The 17,757-nt window shown below is 39.8% G+C and overlaps 1 protein-coding gene and 1 non-coding gene across 2 annotated transcripts in view; both read right to left on the bottom strand.

The window, feature by feature from the left end:
* Positions 1–11,384: 11,384 nt before the first annotated feature.
* On the bottom strand, positions 11,385–11,450 carry LOC132537363 (small nucleolar RNA SNORD49). Its single transcript, XR_009548805.1, has one exon. It is a non-coding gene; the product is annotated as a small nucleolar RNA SNORD49 (small nucleolar RNA).
* Positions 11,451–12,779: 1,329 nt separating this feature from the next.
* Positions 12,780–17,757, bottom strand: part of SRFBP1 (serum response factor binding protein 1) — a 77,550-nt gene continuing 72,572 nt past the window's right edge. Inside the window, exon 8 of the mRNA XM_016190091.2 lies at positions 12,780–17,286. Coding sequence (XP_016045577.2) covers positions 17,099–17,286 — 188 coding nt within the window. The 3' untranslated portion in view covers positions 12,780–17,098. The remainder of the gene's footprint in view (positions 17,287–17,757) is intronic.

The raw sequence follows: 17,757 nt of genomic DNA, 5'->3' as shown, positions 1-17,757 counted from the left end.
TTAAAGGAAAGTATAAACTGAGCTCAAATAGAAATTTAAACAGCAGGAGTCAGGCAGTAGCGCAGTGGGTTAAGCACAGGTGGTGCAAAGCACAAGGACCGGCGTAAAGATCCCGGTTCAAACCCCTGGCTCCCCACCTGCAGGGGAGTCACTTCACAGGTGGTGAAGCAGGTCTGCAGGTGTCTTTCTCTCCCCCTCTCTGTCTTCCCCTCCTCTCTCCATTTCTCTCTGTTCTATCTAACAACAACGAAATCAATAATAACTACAACAGTAAAACAAGGGCAACAAAAGGGAATAAATAAATAAAATAAAAATCATAAAAAGAAATTTAAACAGCAAAGAAATGTGGTGGAGGGTGTGGTGACTTATACTCTGACTTATACACTGCTAACATCTTAAGAATTTTGCAAATAGAATAAATGTACAATGACAGCTAGGGAGGTGATTTAGTGCACAGACCACAGAACTTGCATGTTTGAGGCCCCAGGTCCTACTCCAGGCACTCATATGTTAGAGATATGCTCTGAATAATTTAAATAATCAGAAAAAAAAGATACAATAACATAGAGGAACTTTAATAATAAAAAAAATCCAATTTTTTTCTCCAGTTACTCCACTCAATCTTTAAAGAACAAAAAGTTAAAATTCAATCTCATCTTTATAAATGTTTATAAGAAATGTGATATATTAAAAAATAAAAATTATGGGACTTCCGGAGGCGGAGCTACGAGCAGCAGACCGCTTTCTCTCCTCTCCTCTCCTCTCCTCTCCTCTCCTCTCCTCTCCTCTCCTCTCCTCTCCCAGATCAACTAGGAATACCAAAGGAGACCACCCGGACCGAAACAAGAAAGGACTAGAATGACCACAGGAACCCAGTAAATAACTGGTGAGTACAAACACGCATGGCTGGTGACAGAGAGGAGAGAGGGGCCTAAGGAGAGATTAAGTGACTGCTAACAGTTCAACAGTTTATCACTGGAGACACCACCTCCAGTCTGCTCCACAACAAGGGGACAGCTGAAGGGAGGAAAGGACTCCCCAGAGACTCACCAAGTGCAACTCTGAGTCTCCATTGCTACTACCCTCAGAATCTGGAGCAGCAACAGGGAGGGACACCAGGGGACAGAGATCTAACCGGGAAACTCAGGAGAAGACCTATACCTTGGTGGCATAGCTGAGGCGCTGTGAAAGTCTCTTTGCATAACCACTGGATTATCTCTACCACACCCTGCTTTATCTCTTGGTCAGGAGTCAGTGATTAAGCTAAGAAGCCTATTGATAGTTTAAAAGCCCTTAGGCTCCCATAGCCTACAGGGGAAAAAAAAAAAGAGGCTTTTACACCACTGAGCTCCAACTCAGGGATTGAAAAAACTGTTAACTTCCACCACAGTAAACCCTTTAATTAAATTACTTAGACACAAGTCAATCCAGGCAATAGTAATCAATAATTTGAAAAGTACTGATAAAGGGAAATCATAACATAATATATAAAATGGTTAAAACAACAAGAAAAAATATTGGAGACTCGAACCAGGACAAGAGTCCAGCTAAGAGTCCTCCAGAGGGTGAAGCACAAAACAAAGAGTTCAAAATTCAAACATTAGCTAAGGAAATAATAATAGGAGTGAGTAAAGAATTTGAAAAAATTGTAATCAGAAATGCAGGAACAACAAATGAGAATATGGAAGAAAATTCTAATTATCTCATGGTTATTAAAGAGCTGAAAGCTGAAATCGCTGAGCTAAGAAGGCAACTAGCTGAACAAGCTAAAACAGTATCAGAGCAGGGCAACAAAATAGATGAACTCCAGAAAGCAGTAGAGGGCAGAGAGAATAGAATCAATGAGGCTGAAGAAAGAATTAGCAAGATTGAGGATGAATTAGAGACAACTAAAAAAGAAGTAAGAGATCTCAAAAAGAGATTAAGAGATGCTGAAAACAACAACAGAGTCCTATGGGATGACTTCAGACGAAACAATATACGCATTATTGGCTTACCAGAGGAAGAAAGAGAAGGAGAGGAAGAAAGCATTCTCCAGGCCATAATAGCTGAAAATTTCTCTAGTCTAGACAACACCAAAGACATAAAGAGTCAAGAAGCCCAAACAGAATTAACCCAGACCTAAAGACACCAAGTCATGTCATACTTAGAATGGAAGGAATAAGGATAAAGAAAGGATCCTCAAGGCTGCAAGAGAAAAACAAAGAGTCACCTACAAAGGAAAACCCATAAGATTAGCAGCAGACTTCTCCATACAAACACTACAGGCCAGAAGAGAATGGCAAAATATCTATCGAGTGCTCAATGAGAAAGGCTTTCAGCCAAGAATACTATATCCTGCTAGACTGTCATTCAGACTAGATGGAAACATCAAAACCTTCTCAGACAAGCAACAGTTGAAGGAAGCAACCATCACCAAGCCTGCCCTGAAAGAAGTTCTGAAAGGTCTCCTATAAACAACCAGACCACCACAAATAGGACATATATTAAAACACTCTAAAACTCTACAAGAATGGCGTTAAAATATCTTCAATCTTTGATATCAATAAATGTCAATGGCCTGAATTCACCTATTAAAAGACACAGAATAGGAAGATGGATCAGAAAACACAACCCAACAATATGTTGTCTACAGGAAACTCACCTAACTCAACAAGACAAAAACAGACTTAAAGTGAAAGGATGGAAAACTGTCATACAAGCCAATGGCCCACAAAAAAGGGCAGGAACAGCTATTCTCATATCTGACATGATAGACTTTAAAATAGATAAGATTAAAAAAGATAGGAATGGACATTACTTAATGCTCAGAGGATCAGTCATTCAAGAGGACTTAACAATTATTAATATCTATGCACCCAATGAGAAGCCATCTAAATACATCAAACTTCTACTGAAAGAGCTACAGCAATATATTAACAGTAACACAATCATAGTAGGGGACTTCAACACCCCACTATCTCAACTTGACAGATCATCCAGGAAGAAAATCAGTAAAGACATAAGGGAGCTAAATGAAGAGATAGATAAACTAGAACTATTGGACATTTTCAGAGTCATTCATCCCAAGAAACTGGAATACACATTTTACTCAAATCCACATGGATCATTCTCAAGGATAGACCATATGTTAGGCCACAAAGACAACATCAGCCAATTCAAGAGCACTGAAATCATCCCAAGCATCTTCTCAGACCACAGTGGAATTAAACTAACACTTAACAATCAACAAAAGATTAGTAACAGTGCCAAAATGTGGAAGCTCAATAGTACACTTCTTAACAACTTCTGGGTCAAAGAGGAAATCAAGGAAGAAATCAAAATGTTTCGAGAGTTCAATGAAAATGAAGAAACAAGCTATCAAAATATTTGGGACACAGCTAAAGCAGTCCTAAGAGGGAAGTTCATAGCTATACAAGCACACATTAGGAAACAAGAAAAGGCACAAATAAACAGCCTGATTGCACATCTTAAAGACCTAGAAGAAGAACAACAAAGGAATCCTAAAGCAACCAGAAGGACAGAAATCACTAAAGTTAGGGCAGAAATAAATAACATTGAGAATAAGAAAACCATACAAAAGATCAATGAAAGTAAATGTTGGTTCTTCGAAAGAGTAAACAAAATCGACAAACCTTTAGCCAGACTCACAAAACAAAAAAGGGAAGACCCAAATAAATCGGATAGTAAATGAAAGAGGAGATATCACAACAGACACTGCAGAAATTCAACATATCATGCGAGGCTTCTATGAACAACTATATGCCACCAAGCTAGAGAACCTGGAAGAAATGAATGATTTCCTAGATACCTACCAACTTCCAAAACTAAGTCAAGAGGAAGTGGATAACATGAACAGGCCCATCACAGCTAATGAAATTGAAACAGTTATCAAAAATCTTCCCAAAAATAAAAGTCCTGGACCAGATGGTTTTACAAATGAATTCTATAAAACTTTAAAAGAAGAACTAATACCTCTACTTTTAAAAGTCTTCCAGAAGGTTGAAGACACTGGAATACTCCCTGCCAGCTTCTATGAAGCCAACATCACCCTGATACCAAAAGCAGACAGGGACACAACCAAAAAAGAAAACTACAGACCAATATCTCTGATGAACATAGATGCGAAAATATTGAACAAAATTCTAGCCAACCGGATACAGCAGTATATCAAAAAGATTGTTCATCATGACCTAGTGGGGTTTATCCCAGGCATGCAAGGTTGGTTTAATATACGTAAATCAATCAGTGTGATCCACCACATCAACAAAAGCTAGACCAAAAACCACATGGTCATATCAATAGATGCAGAGAAAGCCTTAGACAAAATACAACATCCCTTTATGATCAAAACACTACAAAAATGGGAATAGATGGAAAATTCCTCAAGATAGTGGAGTCTGTATATAGCAAACCTACAGCCAACATCATACTCAATGGTTAAAAATTGGAAGCATTTCCACTCAGATCAGGTACTAGACAGGGCTGCCCACTATCACCATTACTATTCAACATAGTGTTGGAAGTTCTTGCCATAGCAATCAGGCAGGAGCAAGGAATTAAAGGCATGCAGATTGGAAGAGAAGAAGTCAAACTCTCCTTATTTGCAGATGACATGATAGTATACATGGAAAAACCTAAGGAATCCAGCAAGAAGCTTTTGGAAATCATCAGGCAATACAGTAATGTGTCAGGCTATAAAATTAACATTCAAAAATCAGTGGCATTCCTCTATGTAAACACTAAGTTAGAAGAAATTGAAATCCAGAAATCAGTTCCTTTTTCTATAGCAACAAAAACAATAAAATATCTAGGAGTAAACCTAACCAAAGAAGTGAAAGACTTGTATACTGAAAATTATGAGTCACTACTCAAAGAAATTGAAAAAGACTCAAAGAAGTGGAAAGATATTTCATGTTCATGGGTTGGAAGATTTAACATCATCAAAATGAATATATTACCCAGAGCCATCTACAAATTTAATGCTATCCCCATCAAGATCCCAAGCACATTTTTTAGGAGAATAGAACAAATGCTACAAATGTTTATCTGGAACCAGAAAAGACCTAGAATTGCCAAAACAATATTGAGAAAAAAGAACAGAACCGGAGGCATCACACTCCCAGATCTCAAACTATATTATAGGGCCATTGTCATCAAAACTGCTTGGAACTGGAACATGAACAGACACACTGACCAGTGGAATAGAATTGAGAGCCCAGAAATGAGGCCCCACACGTATGGACATCTAATCTTTGACAAAGGGCCCAGACTATTACAATGGGAAAGCAGAGTCTCTTCAACAAATGGTGTTGGAAACAATGGGTTGAAACATGCAGAAGAATGAAACTGAATCACTCTATTTCACCAAATACAAAAGTAAATTCCAAGTGGATCAAGGACTTGGATGTTAGACCAGAAACTATCAGATACTTAGAGGAAAATATTGGCAGAACTTTTTTCCGCATAAATTTTAAAGACAATTTCAATGAAACGAATCCAATTACAAAGAAGACTAAGGCAAGGATAAACCTATGGGACTACATCAAATTAAAAAGCTTCTTCACAGCAAAAGAAACCACTACCCAAACCAAGAGACCCCTCAAAGAATGGGAGAAGATCTTTACATGCCATACATCAGATAAGAGTTTAATAACCGGGGGTCGGGCGGTGGCGCAGTGGGTTAAGCGCATGTGGCGCAAAGCACAGGGACCGGCATAAGGATCCCGGTTCGAGCCCCCAGCTCCCCACCTGCAGGGGAGTTGCTTCACAGGCGGTGAAGCAGGTCTGCAGGTGTCTATCTTTCTCTCCCCTTCTCTGTCTTCCCCTCCTCTCTCCATTTCTCTCTGTCCTATCCAACAACGAATTGTGTCAACAAGGGCTATAATAATAACCACAACGAAGCTACAACAAGGGCAACAAAAGGGGGTAAAATGGCCTCCAGGAGCGGTGGATTCATGGTGCAGGCACCGAGCCCAGCAATAACCCTGGAGGAGGAAAAAAAAAAAAGAGTTTAATAACCAACATATATAAAGAGCTTGCCAAACTCAACAACAAGACAACAAATAACCCCATCCAAAAATGGGGGGAGGACTTGGACAGAATGTTCACCACAGAACAGATCCAAAAGGCTGAGAAACACATGAAAAAATGCTCCAAGTCTCTGATTGTCAGAGAAATGCAAATAAAGACAATAATGAGATATCACTTCACTCCTGTGAGAATGTCATACATCAGAAAAGGTAACAGCAGCAAATGCTGGAGAGGGTGTGGGGTCAAAGGAACCCTCCTGCACTGCTGGTGGGAATGTCAATTGGTCCAGCCTCTGTGGAGAACAGTCTGGAGAACTCTCAGAAGGCTAGAAATGGACCTACCCTATGACCCTGCAATTCCCCTCCTGGAGATATATCCTAAGGAATCCAACACATCCATCCAAAAAGATCTGTGTACACATATGTTCTTAGCAGCACAATTTGTAATAGCCAAAACCTGGAAGCAACCCAGGTGTCCAACAACAGATGAGTGGCTGAGCAAGTCGTGGTATATCTACACAATGGAATACTACTCAGCTGTAAAAAATGGTGACTTCACCGTTTTCAGCCGATCTTGGATGGACCTTGAAAAAATCATGTTGAGTGAAATAAGTCAGAAACAGAAGGATGAATATGGGATGTTCTCACTCTCAGGCCGAAGTTGAAAAACAAGTTTAGAAAAGAAAACACAATTAGAACCTGAACTGGAGTTGGTGTATTGCACCAAAGTAAAAGACTCTGGGGTGGGTGGCTGGGTGGGGAGAATACAGGTCCATGAAAGATGATGAATGAAATAGTGGGGGTTGTATTGTTAAATGGGAATCTGGGGAATGTTATGCATGTACAAACTATTGTATTTACTGTTGAATGTAAAGCATTAATTCCCCAATAAAGAAATAAAAAAAAATTCTTGGTGTATTGCACCATCAAAGTAAAGCACTCAGGGCAGGAGGGAGGGCTCAGGTTCTGAAGCATGATGGTGGAAGAGGACCTATGGGGGGGATTAGTGTTCTACAGTAAAATGAGAAATGTTACACATGTACTAAGTACTATATTTACTGTTGACTGTAAACCATCAATACCCCCAATAACAATAAACAAATGGATTTAAAAATCTAATTAAAAATTTAAAAAATAAATAAAAATACATCTTACCTTAAAAGTAATTTAAAAACTTGCTTCAGGGGCTGGATGACAGGGCGTTTGATTAAACACACATACTGCTATGCATAAGGACCTGGGTTCAAGCCCTGGTCCCTACCTAAATGTGGGTAAACTTTCCTCGCAGTGAAGTAGTGCTCCAGGTGTCTATCTCCTGTCTAAATCACCCCCTGTAGGGAAATTGTGAGGATGTGGTAGAATCTGGCAGAGCCTGACCTGAGGGTTGTGTCTATCCTGTTAGTCTCTCTCCCTACCGACAGGTTGAGTGAGGGGTACATGGGAACCCCAAAGGGTTGCCTAGTCTTATCAGACTCCCTGCCTCACAAAGCACCTTGCATTTTTCTGCCTCCAGGAGCTCGGCATTCCTTAAAACATTAAGCCAGCTCCCCCTGTGTTCATTGCTACTATGACCCATCCTTTTATTATCTACATATCAATCTTCTGCTTTGTCTTACAAATGACTAAAGGTCTCCTTCCTAATTCCCCACAGGGAATTATTAATCCTACCAGTTAAACCCCTAGCAACAGTTTCTAAGGAAGTCCCTACCTCTTTCACCTTTTCCTAACCATGAATGGTATTGTCAAGACACTTCTGTTTCAGATCTCTCTCTTGGGTTCCGACCTGGAGGAGCATGCAGAACAGACCAGGAGGCTGACACCGGCCATTGCCGTTTGAGCCATGTGGCTTAACCAGGTGTACTACCACCCAACTCTGGGGAGAATAAATAATGAATGAATAAAGATTTGAATTGCCTCGCCACCATGTGCTTGGTTCCTGGGTCATCTCTCTCTCACGTGTCGCTAGCCCCACAACCCCCCCTTTCAATTTCTCTCTGTCCTAACAAGATGAATCAAAAATTTTAAAATAACTCCCAAAGAGAAACAGATCTTAAAAAATAAAACAAAAAGTCAACTTCATAGTTAAGGAAAGTGTTAGGCTCGTTCCTATTGGAGTCAGGAACAGACATAAAGGGCCACTTTCAACATTAAGTTATGTTGTACTGGAAGAACTAGCCATTCTAATTAGGTAAGAGAAGTACAGCGATAAAAAATAGAAGCATATCTTAGACTAAAAGTCAAGTTAAAGAGCATTTAAAGTGATCTTTATGTTAAGATGTAACTCTAATGTGGAAAATGTAAAAAAAAAAAACAGAGCAAAAATAGAGTTTTGTAAGGTGAACTCATACCTTGTCCTTTCCTAGTCTCATCTTCTTTCTTCAGATCCAAACTACCCTGTATCTCACCTAACTGGTAGCTGAAAGTATTCCACAGTGAATCACTGAAAAACTAAACAAACAAAAACCACCTTATATATATATATTCATAACTACTTATGAATATATATATTTAAAATTTAATCTAATCTCATTTACTGGATAGACAACCAGAAATGGAGAGGAAAAGGGTGATAGAGTGAAGAGAAAGACTTGCAGCACCGCTTTACCACTCACAAAGCTTTCCCCTGCAGGTGAGGACTGGGGGCTCAAACTGGGGTCCTTAGGAATTGTAATGTGCATTCAAGCAGGTGTGCCACCACCTGGCCCCAAAACATTGACTCAGATATTTCTAGAATATGACTCTGGAAGCAAATATTTAAGTAAATATTGATATAACCTGCTATAAAATAATTTGTATATTGTTTAAGCTTGGGGTGTGGCAAAAAAAAGTCTTTGCACTCACAAAGCTGATGGGGAGATTGACAAACATACAAACATACATACTGACTGATGAATGTTAGAGAAGAAATGTTATATAGTTGAGTAGGGAATAACTAGGTGATTTTTTTTAAACTTTATTTATTTATTCCTTTTGCTGTCCTTGTTTTATTGCTGTTGTTATTGATGTCATCGTTGTTAGATAGGACAGAGAGAAATAAAGAGAGGAGAGGAAGACAGAGGAAGAGAGAAAGATAAGACACCTGCAGACCTGCTTCACCACTTGTGAAGCAACTCCTCTGCAGGTGGGAAGTTCGAACCAGAATATTTACACAGTCCTTGTGCTTTGAGCCACCTGTGCTTAACCCAACACTGGCCGCCAGCTATAAACCAATTTCTCTCCTCTCCGTGTGTTACGAACTCCTTGAGAGGCTGCTTCTGTCACGTATTTCTCCTCTCACAGAGAAATTCCTATCACCCGCCCAAGCTGGTTTCCGCCCAGGAAGATCTACCTGCGAACAAGCCCTGGCCCTCTTAACTTACATTGAAAATGGATTCCAGAAGAATTTAAAGACGGGTGCTGTCTTTGTTGATCTCACAGCAGCCTATGACACGGTCCGGCACCGTGGTCTCCTAGTCAAGATCTCAAGATGCCTGCCTCCATGGGTGGCCAACACTATATCGTTTCTTCTCCAAAACAGAAGATTCTGGGTGCATCTGGGTGACAAGTCTAGCAGATGGCGACTTGTCTCAAGTGGCCTCCCCCACGGCTCTGTTCTGGCTCCTACACTATTTAATATTTACATCAATGACCTTCCAGAAACTTCTTCAAGAAAGTTCATCTACGTCGATGACATCTGCTGTGCAACTCAGGCATCCAAGTTTGACATCTTCGAGGAAACACTCACGAAAGACACGTCTCTGATATCTGATTACTGTAAAAAATGGCGACTAATCCCTAGCACTGCAAAAACGGTATCATCTGTTTTCCATCTACACCATGCCTCGGCCTCGTGTGAGCTTAATGTGCAGCTTGACAATACGAGAATCCGGCATGAAGCCCAGCCAGTCTTATCTTGGCGTTAGTCTCAATCGCACTCTGTCATTTCACAAACATCTCATAAAAACTGCAGCAAAGGTGGGCGCGAGGAATAACATCATTGCAAGACTGGCCAGCTCCTCATGGGGCGTGAGCGCTTCCACACTACGATCATCATCTCTGGCATTATGCTATTCCACTGCAGATTACTGTGTCCCAGTATGGTTCAGTAACCCCCATGTCCACTTGGTCGATTCCAAATTATATTCCTCCATGAGGATAATTTCTGGAACCATCCGTTCCACCCCGGTTCCATGGCTGCCAGTTCTTAGCAACATCGCCCCACCAGATATTCGTCGGGATGTGGCATCATCTAAGTTCATTTCCCACGTCTACGCTCGACCGGACCTGTCAATATACGCGGATATCTTCGCCCACCCTGTCCAACGCTTGACGTCTCGTCACCCAATCTGGTTCCCTACGCCTACACTGAACTTCTCTGTTCCAGACTCTTGAGGTAAAGAACAAACACCTCATCACAGACCCCTGCAAGCGTCAACCGGGCTTTGACCTAGCACGTTATGATTGGGCTCTCCTCAATCGGTATCGAACAGGCCATAGCCGGTGCGCCACTATGTTCCATCGCTGGGGAGCCAGAGACGACCCGAACTGCCCCTGCGGCTACAGACAGACTATGACCCACATAGTCAACGACTGCTACCTCTCCAGATTCAAAGGAGGTCTCGAAACTTTACATCAGGCTCAACCTGACGCTGTTGACTGGCTATGGAAGAAGGGCAAATGCTAGAAGAAGAAGAACCCGCTGTGCTCCCCCAGGTGATGTTTTTTTTTTTTTAAGGGAGGTCAGAGTAACTCTTCCTAATAAGATGTTGAAGAAGGAAGTCATAAAGATGTCAACGTAGAAAAGATAAAGCACTAAAAAGGTAAACTTTAGGTATTAAAGCATCTTCAAGAATTTGTTTAGGTCTGAAAATTTTCTCCTTTATTACAGGTGCTGTCCAAAATTAAAAACAAAAACAAAAAAAAACCCACAACTTAATCCAGACCTAATTCAGACATGAGTTGATACATGCGAAGGCTATGAAATTAAGTCCTTGATAGAGCTCATCTCAACACTGAAATTCATACCATGTTTAGTTTAAAAATAAACACAAATAAATCTCCCCCTTTCACTGACCCTCTGAATATTTGGCTGTCCTTACTGAAAACATCCTTTCAATTTTACCCTGAAAACAACATGGAGAGCAACTTTCTTTCAAAACAAGCTTTCCCCTGAAGAGAAACACATGTTCAAAGTAACAAACAACATTCCAGGATCCAATTTAAGACTACAGAATAATGTTCCTGTGCATATTGTTTCTTCTGTGATCCCCTGTGTGGCACATCCTTTTGTACAACTAGTTATAGAACATGTTTGAAGGAAATACACCCCAGCAGATAGAGAAATCTCTCTCCTAGATGTGATCAAGAAGTGAACATCACAACATACTTTTTTTTTTTTTGCATCTGACGGCACTTCCTATGAGTGATTTCATCAGAGCATACTTAAAAAAAAAAATTTTTTTTTTAAAGTTACAAGCCAACTTGGAATTGTGTTTATCAAAGAATAGCCAAGAAAATATTGAAGGAGTAAAGATTTATGAATCAACCCGGCTACTCGCTATTTAAATAAAATGTGAAGTGAAAGTTAAAATGTAATAATGATGATCATGGAGGTGGCTCATTGGGTGGAGTGCAGATTTGCATGTGTGAGACCCAGGTTTGATTCCCAGCACATGTGCTGGAACAGAACAGTGATCTGGTTTCTTTCATGAAACAAGTGAATAAATCTTTAAGATGTAGTAGTAGATTAGAGATGAACAGAAGACAGTGAGCTAGAACTACTCCCAGGATACATGATGACGTTTCAAATCAGTAGAGACCATATTGACTATGGCAATAATTTCTTAGCTTGCAAAGGGAACATAAAAAATGCTAGAGGTTTAAAAAGCTCGAGGCTTAAAAAAAATAAAAAGTCATGGCTTCAGGGACAGGTTGTGGCATACCTGGTTGAGCGTACATGTCACAATGCACAAGAACCCGGGTTCAAGCCTCCATTCCCACCTGCAGGGGGAAAGCAGTGCTGCAGGTGTCTCTCTGTCTCTATCTCCCCCTCCCTCTTGATTTCTGGTTCTCTACCCAATAAGTAGAGATAATTATTAAACAGAAAATGTTGTCACGGCTTCTAAATCCCAATGTTGAGACCGTACACACAGGGCCTGTTCATGACACACCTGGTTGAGCGTGCAGGGATCTGGGTTTGAGCTCCACCTCTGCACCTGGAGGGGAGAAGCTTCCTGAGTGAAGTAGGTCTGCAGGTGTCTCTCCCTCTCTACCTCACCCACTACTCAATTTCTATCTAAAAAAAGGGGGGAGGGGAAGGAAAGGGAAAAATGGGTTTCTGGAGCAGTGGACTCATAGTGCCAGCACCCAGCTCCAGTTTGTTCTTTGGCATAAGAACAAACTAGAGAGAAGGGGGCAGGGAGGGGTGGGGGAACGGCTGACTACACAAAAGTCTATTTTGACTTCTGGTTTCAGTAGAACCAGCCTAACGTTTACATCTAAACAGGACATGGTTAAGACAAAGGAGGTATGAAATAAAGCAGGCTTGAGAACTATTCTTAAGGAAAGAACTTTTGGGAGATGCTACTAGAATACATAATTGTATAATTACCTTTCAAAAACAATAATCATCTGCTTATTAGTAATGCCAAGGAGATTGCAAGACTGGATTTCAGCAGCTGCCAAATGTTCTGTCATCAAAAGCATTTTGAGGCTCCCAAATGTGGTCATGGAAGAAGTGTGTTTGCAAAAAATATAAAGGATCCCAAGGACAGTGCCATCTCCATTATTTATTTCAAATATTGTAATATACAAAAGAGAACATCCCAAATGATAGCTTTGTTATACTAGATGTTGACATCTAAGAGAGTCAGTCTCACAACACAGACTGAAGTCGGTGAAGATTTGATCAGCTAGAGTTTGATAAAGCACACACGTAGTTTATATGTTTAAAGTACATCTCAATTTTATCCTATTGATTTTAATTTTTTTCTTTTTGCATCAGGGTTATCATTGGGGCTTTAAGCTGGCACTACAAATCCACTGCTCTTGGTGACCTTTTTTTTCCCTTCCATTTTATTGGATAGGACAAAGAGAAATTGAGAGAGGGCAAGAGAGGGACAGAGAAAGACACTTGCAGACTTGCTTCACCACTTGTGAAGCTTCCCCCCCCCCCCCCCCACCTTGCAGGTGGGGAGTGACGACTCAAATCCAGATCCTTGCATGGGTCCTTACACTTATTAAGTGTGCTTAACCAGGTGCACCACCATCCAGCCCCTTTTGTTTCTTGTCAGAAAAGGTGCAAGTCTTAAGTGTTTATCTAAGACATGCAATCACTAATTCGAGGGGACATATGCACCCCTTTGATCACAGCTACATTATTCACAATAGCCAAAGTGTGGAAGCCAGATGACTAGTTAAAAGTTATGGTGGGGGTTGGGCGGTGGCGCAGTGGGTTAAGCACATATGGCGCAAAGTGCAAGGACTGGCTTAAGGATCTCGGTTAGAGCCCCCCGGCTCCCCACCTGCAGGGGAGTCACTTCACAGATGGTGAAGCAGGTCTGCAGGTGTCTATCTTTCTCTCCCCGTCTTCCCCTCCTCTCTCCATTTTTCTCTGTCCTATCCAACAACGAACATCAACAATGGCAATAATAGTAACCACGAGGCTACAACAACAAGGGCAACAAAAAGGGGGAAAAATGGCCTCCAGGAGCGGTAGATTCATGGTGCAGGCACCGAGCCCAGCAACCCTAGAGGAAAAAAAAAAGTTATGGAGCATTATACTCCATGGAATATATTCTGAAATCTGAAAACACGATATTGTGTCCTTTGGGACAGAAAGTGTGGAACTGGAAGTATTTATGCTTAATGAGAGAAGAGAAGACAACTGCTGAATGGTTTCACTCATATGTGGCATCTAGAGAACTGATATACATGAACTTAGAGAGAGGGAGGGAGGGAGGGAGGGGGGAAGGAAAGAAGGAAGGAAAAGAAAAAAGACTTAAACAGTTTCTAACATTTTGTGAGAACTATGGTGGTTATCTGTTATCTTTGGGGAAAATGGGAGGGTGGGGACACAGAATGTCTTGGTGGTAGGTGCAGTTTGGAACTATATATTGTAGTCTTATAATCTTGTAACTCACTTTCAGTCATAAATAAAGGATAAAGTGTGAGACAGAAAGGGAGAGAAGAGATACCTGCAGCATTGCTCTACTTCTTGGGAAGCTTCTCTTCGGTGGAAAACCAGAGTCTTTGTGATGGCAATGTGTGAACTACTGAGTGTGCCATCACCCAGCCTCATGTCCTGTTTTGTTTTGTTTTTTACGTGAAAAAGAATTAAGTGAGCAATTGGTCATATCACTGAGATTCAGGACATTCACTTGTTACAGCTAGGGCTTTACTGTACACGCACATCTATGTGGTTGGCATCTAACTACAGTTGACCTTTGAACATGGATTTGAACTATTTTTCTTGAGGATGATATACAGCATCAGCAAATATAGTTCAGTATTGTAAATATTATTTCCTCTTTCCTTATTGTAAAGATATAGTATATAATAGAGATATAGTTGGATAATTGGTTAAATCTTCCAAGCCACAGCAGGCTCAAGCTTGAGGGAGGCAAAAGTTACACTTGAATTTTTCAACCGTTGGTGTTGAGTGGGGAAGACAGTCAGCACCATTAAATCCTTCACTGATGAGGGTCAACTGTGTTCTCTTTTTCTCCAAATGAGTATGGCTACACCTAGTCATCTGTTGTTTCATTCCAGCTGCTATGAAAGCTACAATGAACACCGAAGCTCATATTTTCCATATGCAACTGAGTGGAAACGCTGAGTCACCTGAGAGTTCCATTATGCCTATATACTTGTCTTTAAAGATGTGTTCAGTTTCATCCCATTTATTAATTTATATCCCTCATACTGGACAACTAAGCTATCTTCAGGATCACCAAATCTTTCCCGTCAGCTCAAGACCTACTGTTTACCCTTTCCGTTGATTTTTTTTTTTTTACTGTAATCTTTGGCTCTGAGGCAGACCAAGGTTTCTTAACTTCAACACTGTTGAGTTGGCAAATACTTATACATACTATAAAACTTTACCGGCATCCCTGGACTCTAACCATAAGATGCAAGAGCCCCCTTCCTCCTCCAGTTGTTGATAACCACAATTATCTTCAGAAGTTGTCCAATGTTCAATGTGGATAAAAATGTCTCCAAGGTGGGAAATCATTGTAGATAAGATCATTAAAACCGTTTTAACTTTAAAGAGGTAGAGAGAACCATGAATGCAGCATGGAAACAAACAGCATATCCCAGCAAGTACAGGAACAATGCCATATGGCTTTGTATATGTAGAAGCAATATGCAAGCTTTTTTTTTTTACCCTCTGGGGCTCAGTACCTGAATGACTCCACTATTCCTAGTGGTCTTCCTTCCTTTCTTTTTTGAGGTAAGAGACTGAAAACTGAGAGACTGGGGCATAGGGATAGAAAGATACCCGTAACACTGCTACAATTACTGTAGCTTCTCCCATGTGGCTTGAACTAAGGTTCTCACTCATGATAACATTGCATATTACTGGGTGAACTACCATTTGGCTGACCCCAGTCAGTAATTTTCTAAGATCAGACATAAAGCTGTGTAATGCTGGTTGAAGTTATCAAAGCATGATAAATCAAGTATATGATAAATCTTATAAGCCAATAACCAATCGAATGGAGCAAGAAATACAAATGAAAATAAAGAGTAAGAGAAGTTTACCCATGAGCTCACAGTGAAATAGGATTTTCAAAAATGAATACACAGGGCAGAAAAGAAAGGTCTTATTATAGGCAGCCAGGTAATAAATATAGAAATAAGATGAAAATAATTTAATCATTTGCAACTATAATTGCACTAATTGCTTTAGTTCAGAATCATGAGTCAGTGCCAAAACTGGTCCATTAAAATCTTATTACAGTACAGATATACATATTCCCAAAATATTTTCCCAGAAAATAAATTATTCACAATGAGAAAAATAGGAACTTTGCAGTGGAAAACCCTGCAGCTACTACTTGAGACAAGGCAGCATAGTCAGCATCTCTAGTACAGGCAGCAGTAACTTGATCACTTGTCTCCCAACAGAACAAAGTGTCCAAGTGCAGTATCTCTTTTCTTATGTTCCTGCCCAAAGTGCCTGACTTCAATTCACTGGTGACATGACAACTGAAGAGATGGTGACAGACAATAAATGAATGGTGAAGAGGATGATTTTCTGTTGGTATAAAAGATACTGGAACAACTGGAAAAATCTGAGTGTTTTGATGGCTGAACTGTGCTTATTCAGGAGTCAAAGTTTACATGATCACAAATAGGAATACTATAATAAAAAAAAAAGAAGAGTATTTGTATAATCTCCTTTCTGCCCACAATAAAAGTTACTGTCTTAGTTTGGTAAATAAAGAACAACGTTCAGCAATAACTATTTTCAATACCCATAGTTTTCTCCAACTTTCCTGTTATAATTCCTGTTTTATAATTTTAAAAATATCTTAACACCTACTTTCAATGTAAAGAAGCAGAGCTGAACTAGTAGAATACACTTCATGATAAGCAAAGTGAAACAAACTGAGATAGCTATAATCTCATTTTTTTTCTACAGAGGAAATACTCTGGGTTATAATGTAAAAAAATTTAATTGTATTGAACCAAAGTAAAAGACTCTGGAGTTGGGGGGTGGAGGGAGGGTTCAGGTCCTGGAACATGATGGCAGAGGAGGACCTAGAGGGGGCTGAATTGTTACGTGGAAAACTGGGAAATGTTACACATGTCCAAACTATTATATTTAACTGTTGAATGTAAACCATGAATCCCCCAATAAAGAAATTCAAAAAATTAATCATAAGCTTCATTAGGGAATGCTTAAGTATAACAACTTGAACCCACTGGGGTGGGGGGAGAGAGAAGACAGAATTTTTTTCCCCCCATAATCCCTTCAAATAGACTTGCTAAAAAAATGTATTTAAATAATGGGATGGTTTAAAAAAAAAATAAAAGGAAAAGAAAACAGACTTAGGTGGAAAAGTTCACAAAGGAGGTACTAATCAGTCATCAAATGTAATTTTTTTCCCCTGAAACACAGCAATTTTAGATTGCTGTTCTTTCCGCTTCCTGCTTGCTTCCCATGAAGGGTGGAGAGGTAGTGGTGACTGCCGTTTCGTATTCTGAAACCTTCTTGGTGCACTCTTGTTATTAAATTGACTCTTGGTCTCAGGTTCATTTTGTTGAAAATCTGGGAGAAGAAAGCAAAATAACAAAATGTAACTACACACCTAAATTGTATATAAAATAAATATATTTCAATTCGTCAAATTATTATTACTGTTTTTTTTTTTCAGGAAAATATTTAGTTTTACTTAAATGAGAACCCTCACGATTTAAAACAAGTCCAATAGGGAACTGGCTGAAGTAGGAATATATTTATATAGAAAGCAACAAGTTTAGGACATATATGCTTTCTAGTGGAATGCTTACTACATACTTCCTAATATATGCTGTGCTATATATTTCACTGACTTAAAAAAAAAAAAAGAACTACAGAGCAGATAATTAAAAGACAAAGTTCCAAAGTATTATCACTGACTTATGGTAGCTATATGGAGCAGATACAAATTCACATGTCTCAACAAAGATTTTTGGATCTGACAAAATTGATGAGTGATATTTATTTTCCAAGGCTTCTTCAGTGATTCCATATACTTCT

The sequence above is a fragment of the Erinaceus europaeus genome, chromosome 2 (assembly GCF_950295315.1).
Source record: "Erinaceus europaeus chromosome 2, mEriEur2.1, whole genome shotgun sequence".
In the NCBI taxonomy this organism is placed as follows: domain Eukaryota; kingdom Metazoa; phylum Chordata; class Mammalia; order Eulipotyphla; family Erinaceidae; genus Erinaceus; species Erinaceus europaeus.
The sequence above is the reverse complement of the archived record's forward strand: the minus strand, read 5'-3'. Positions and strand labels throughout refer to the sequence as shown.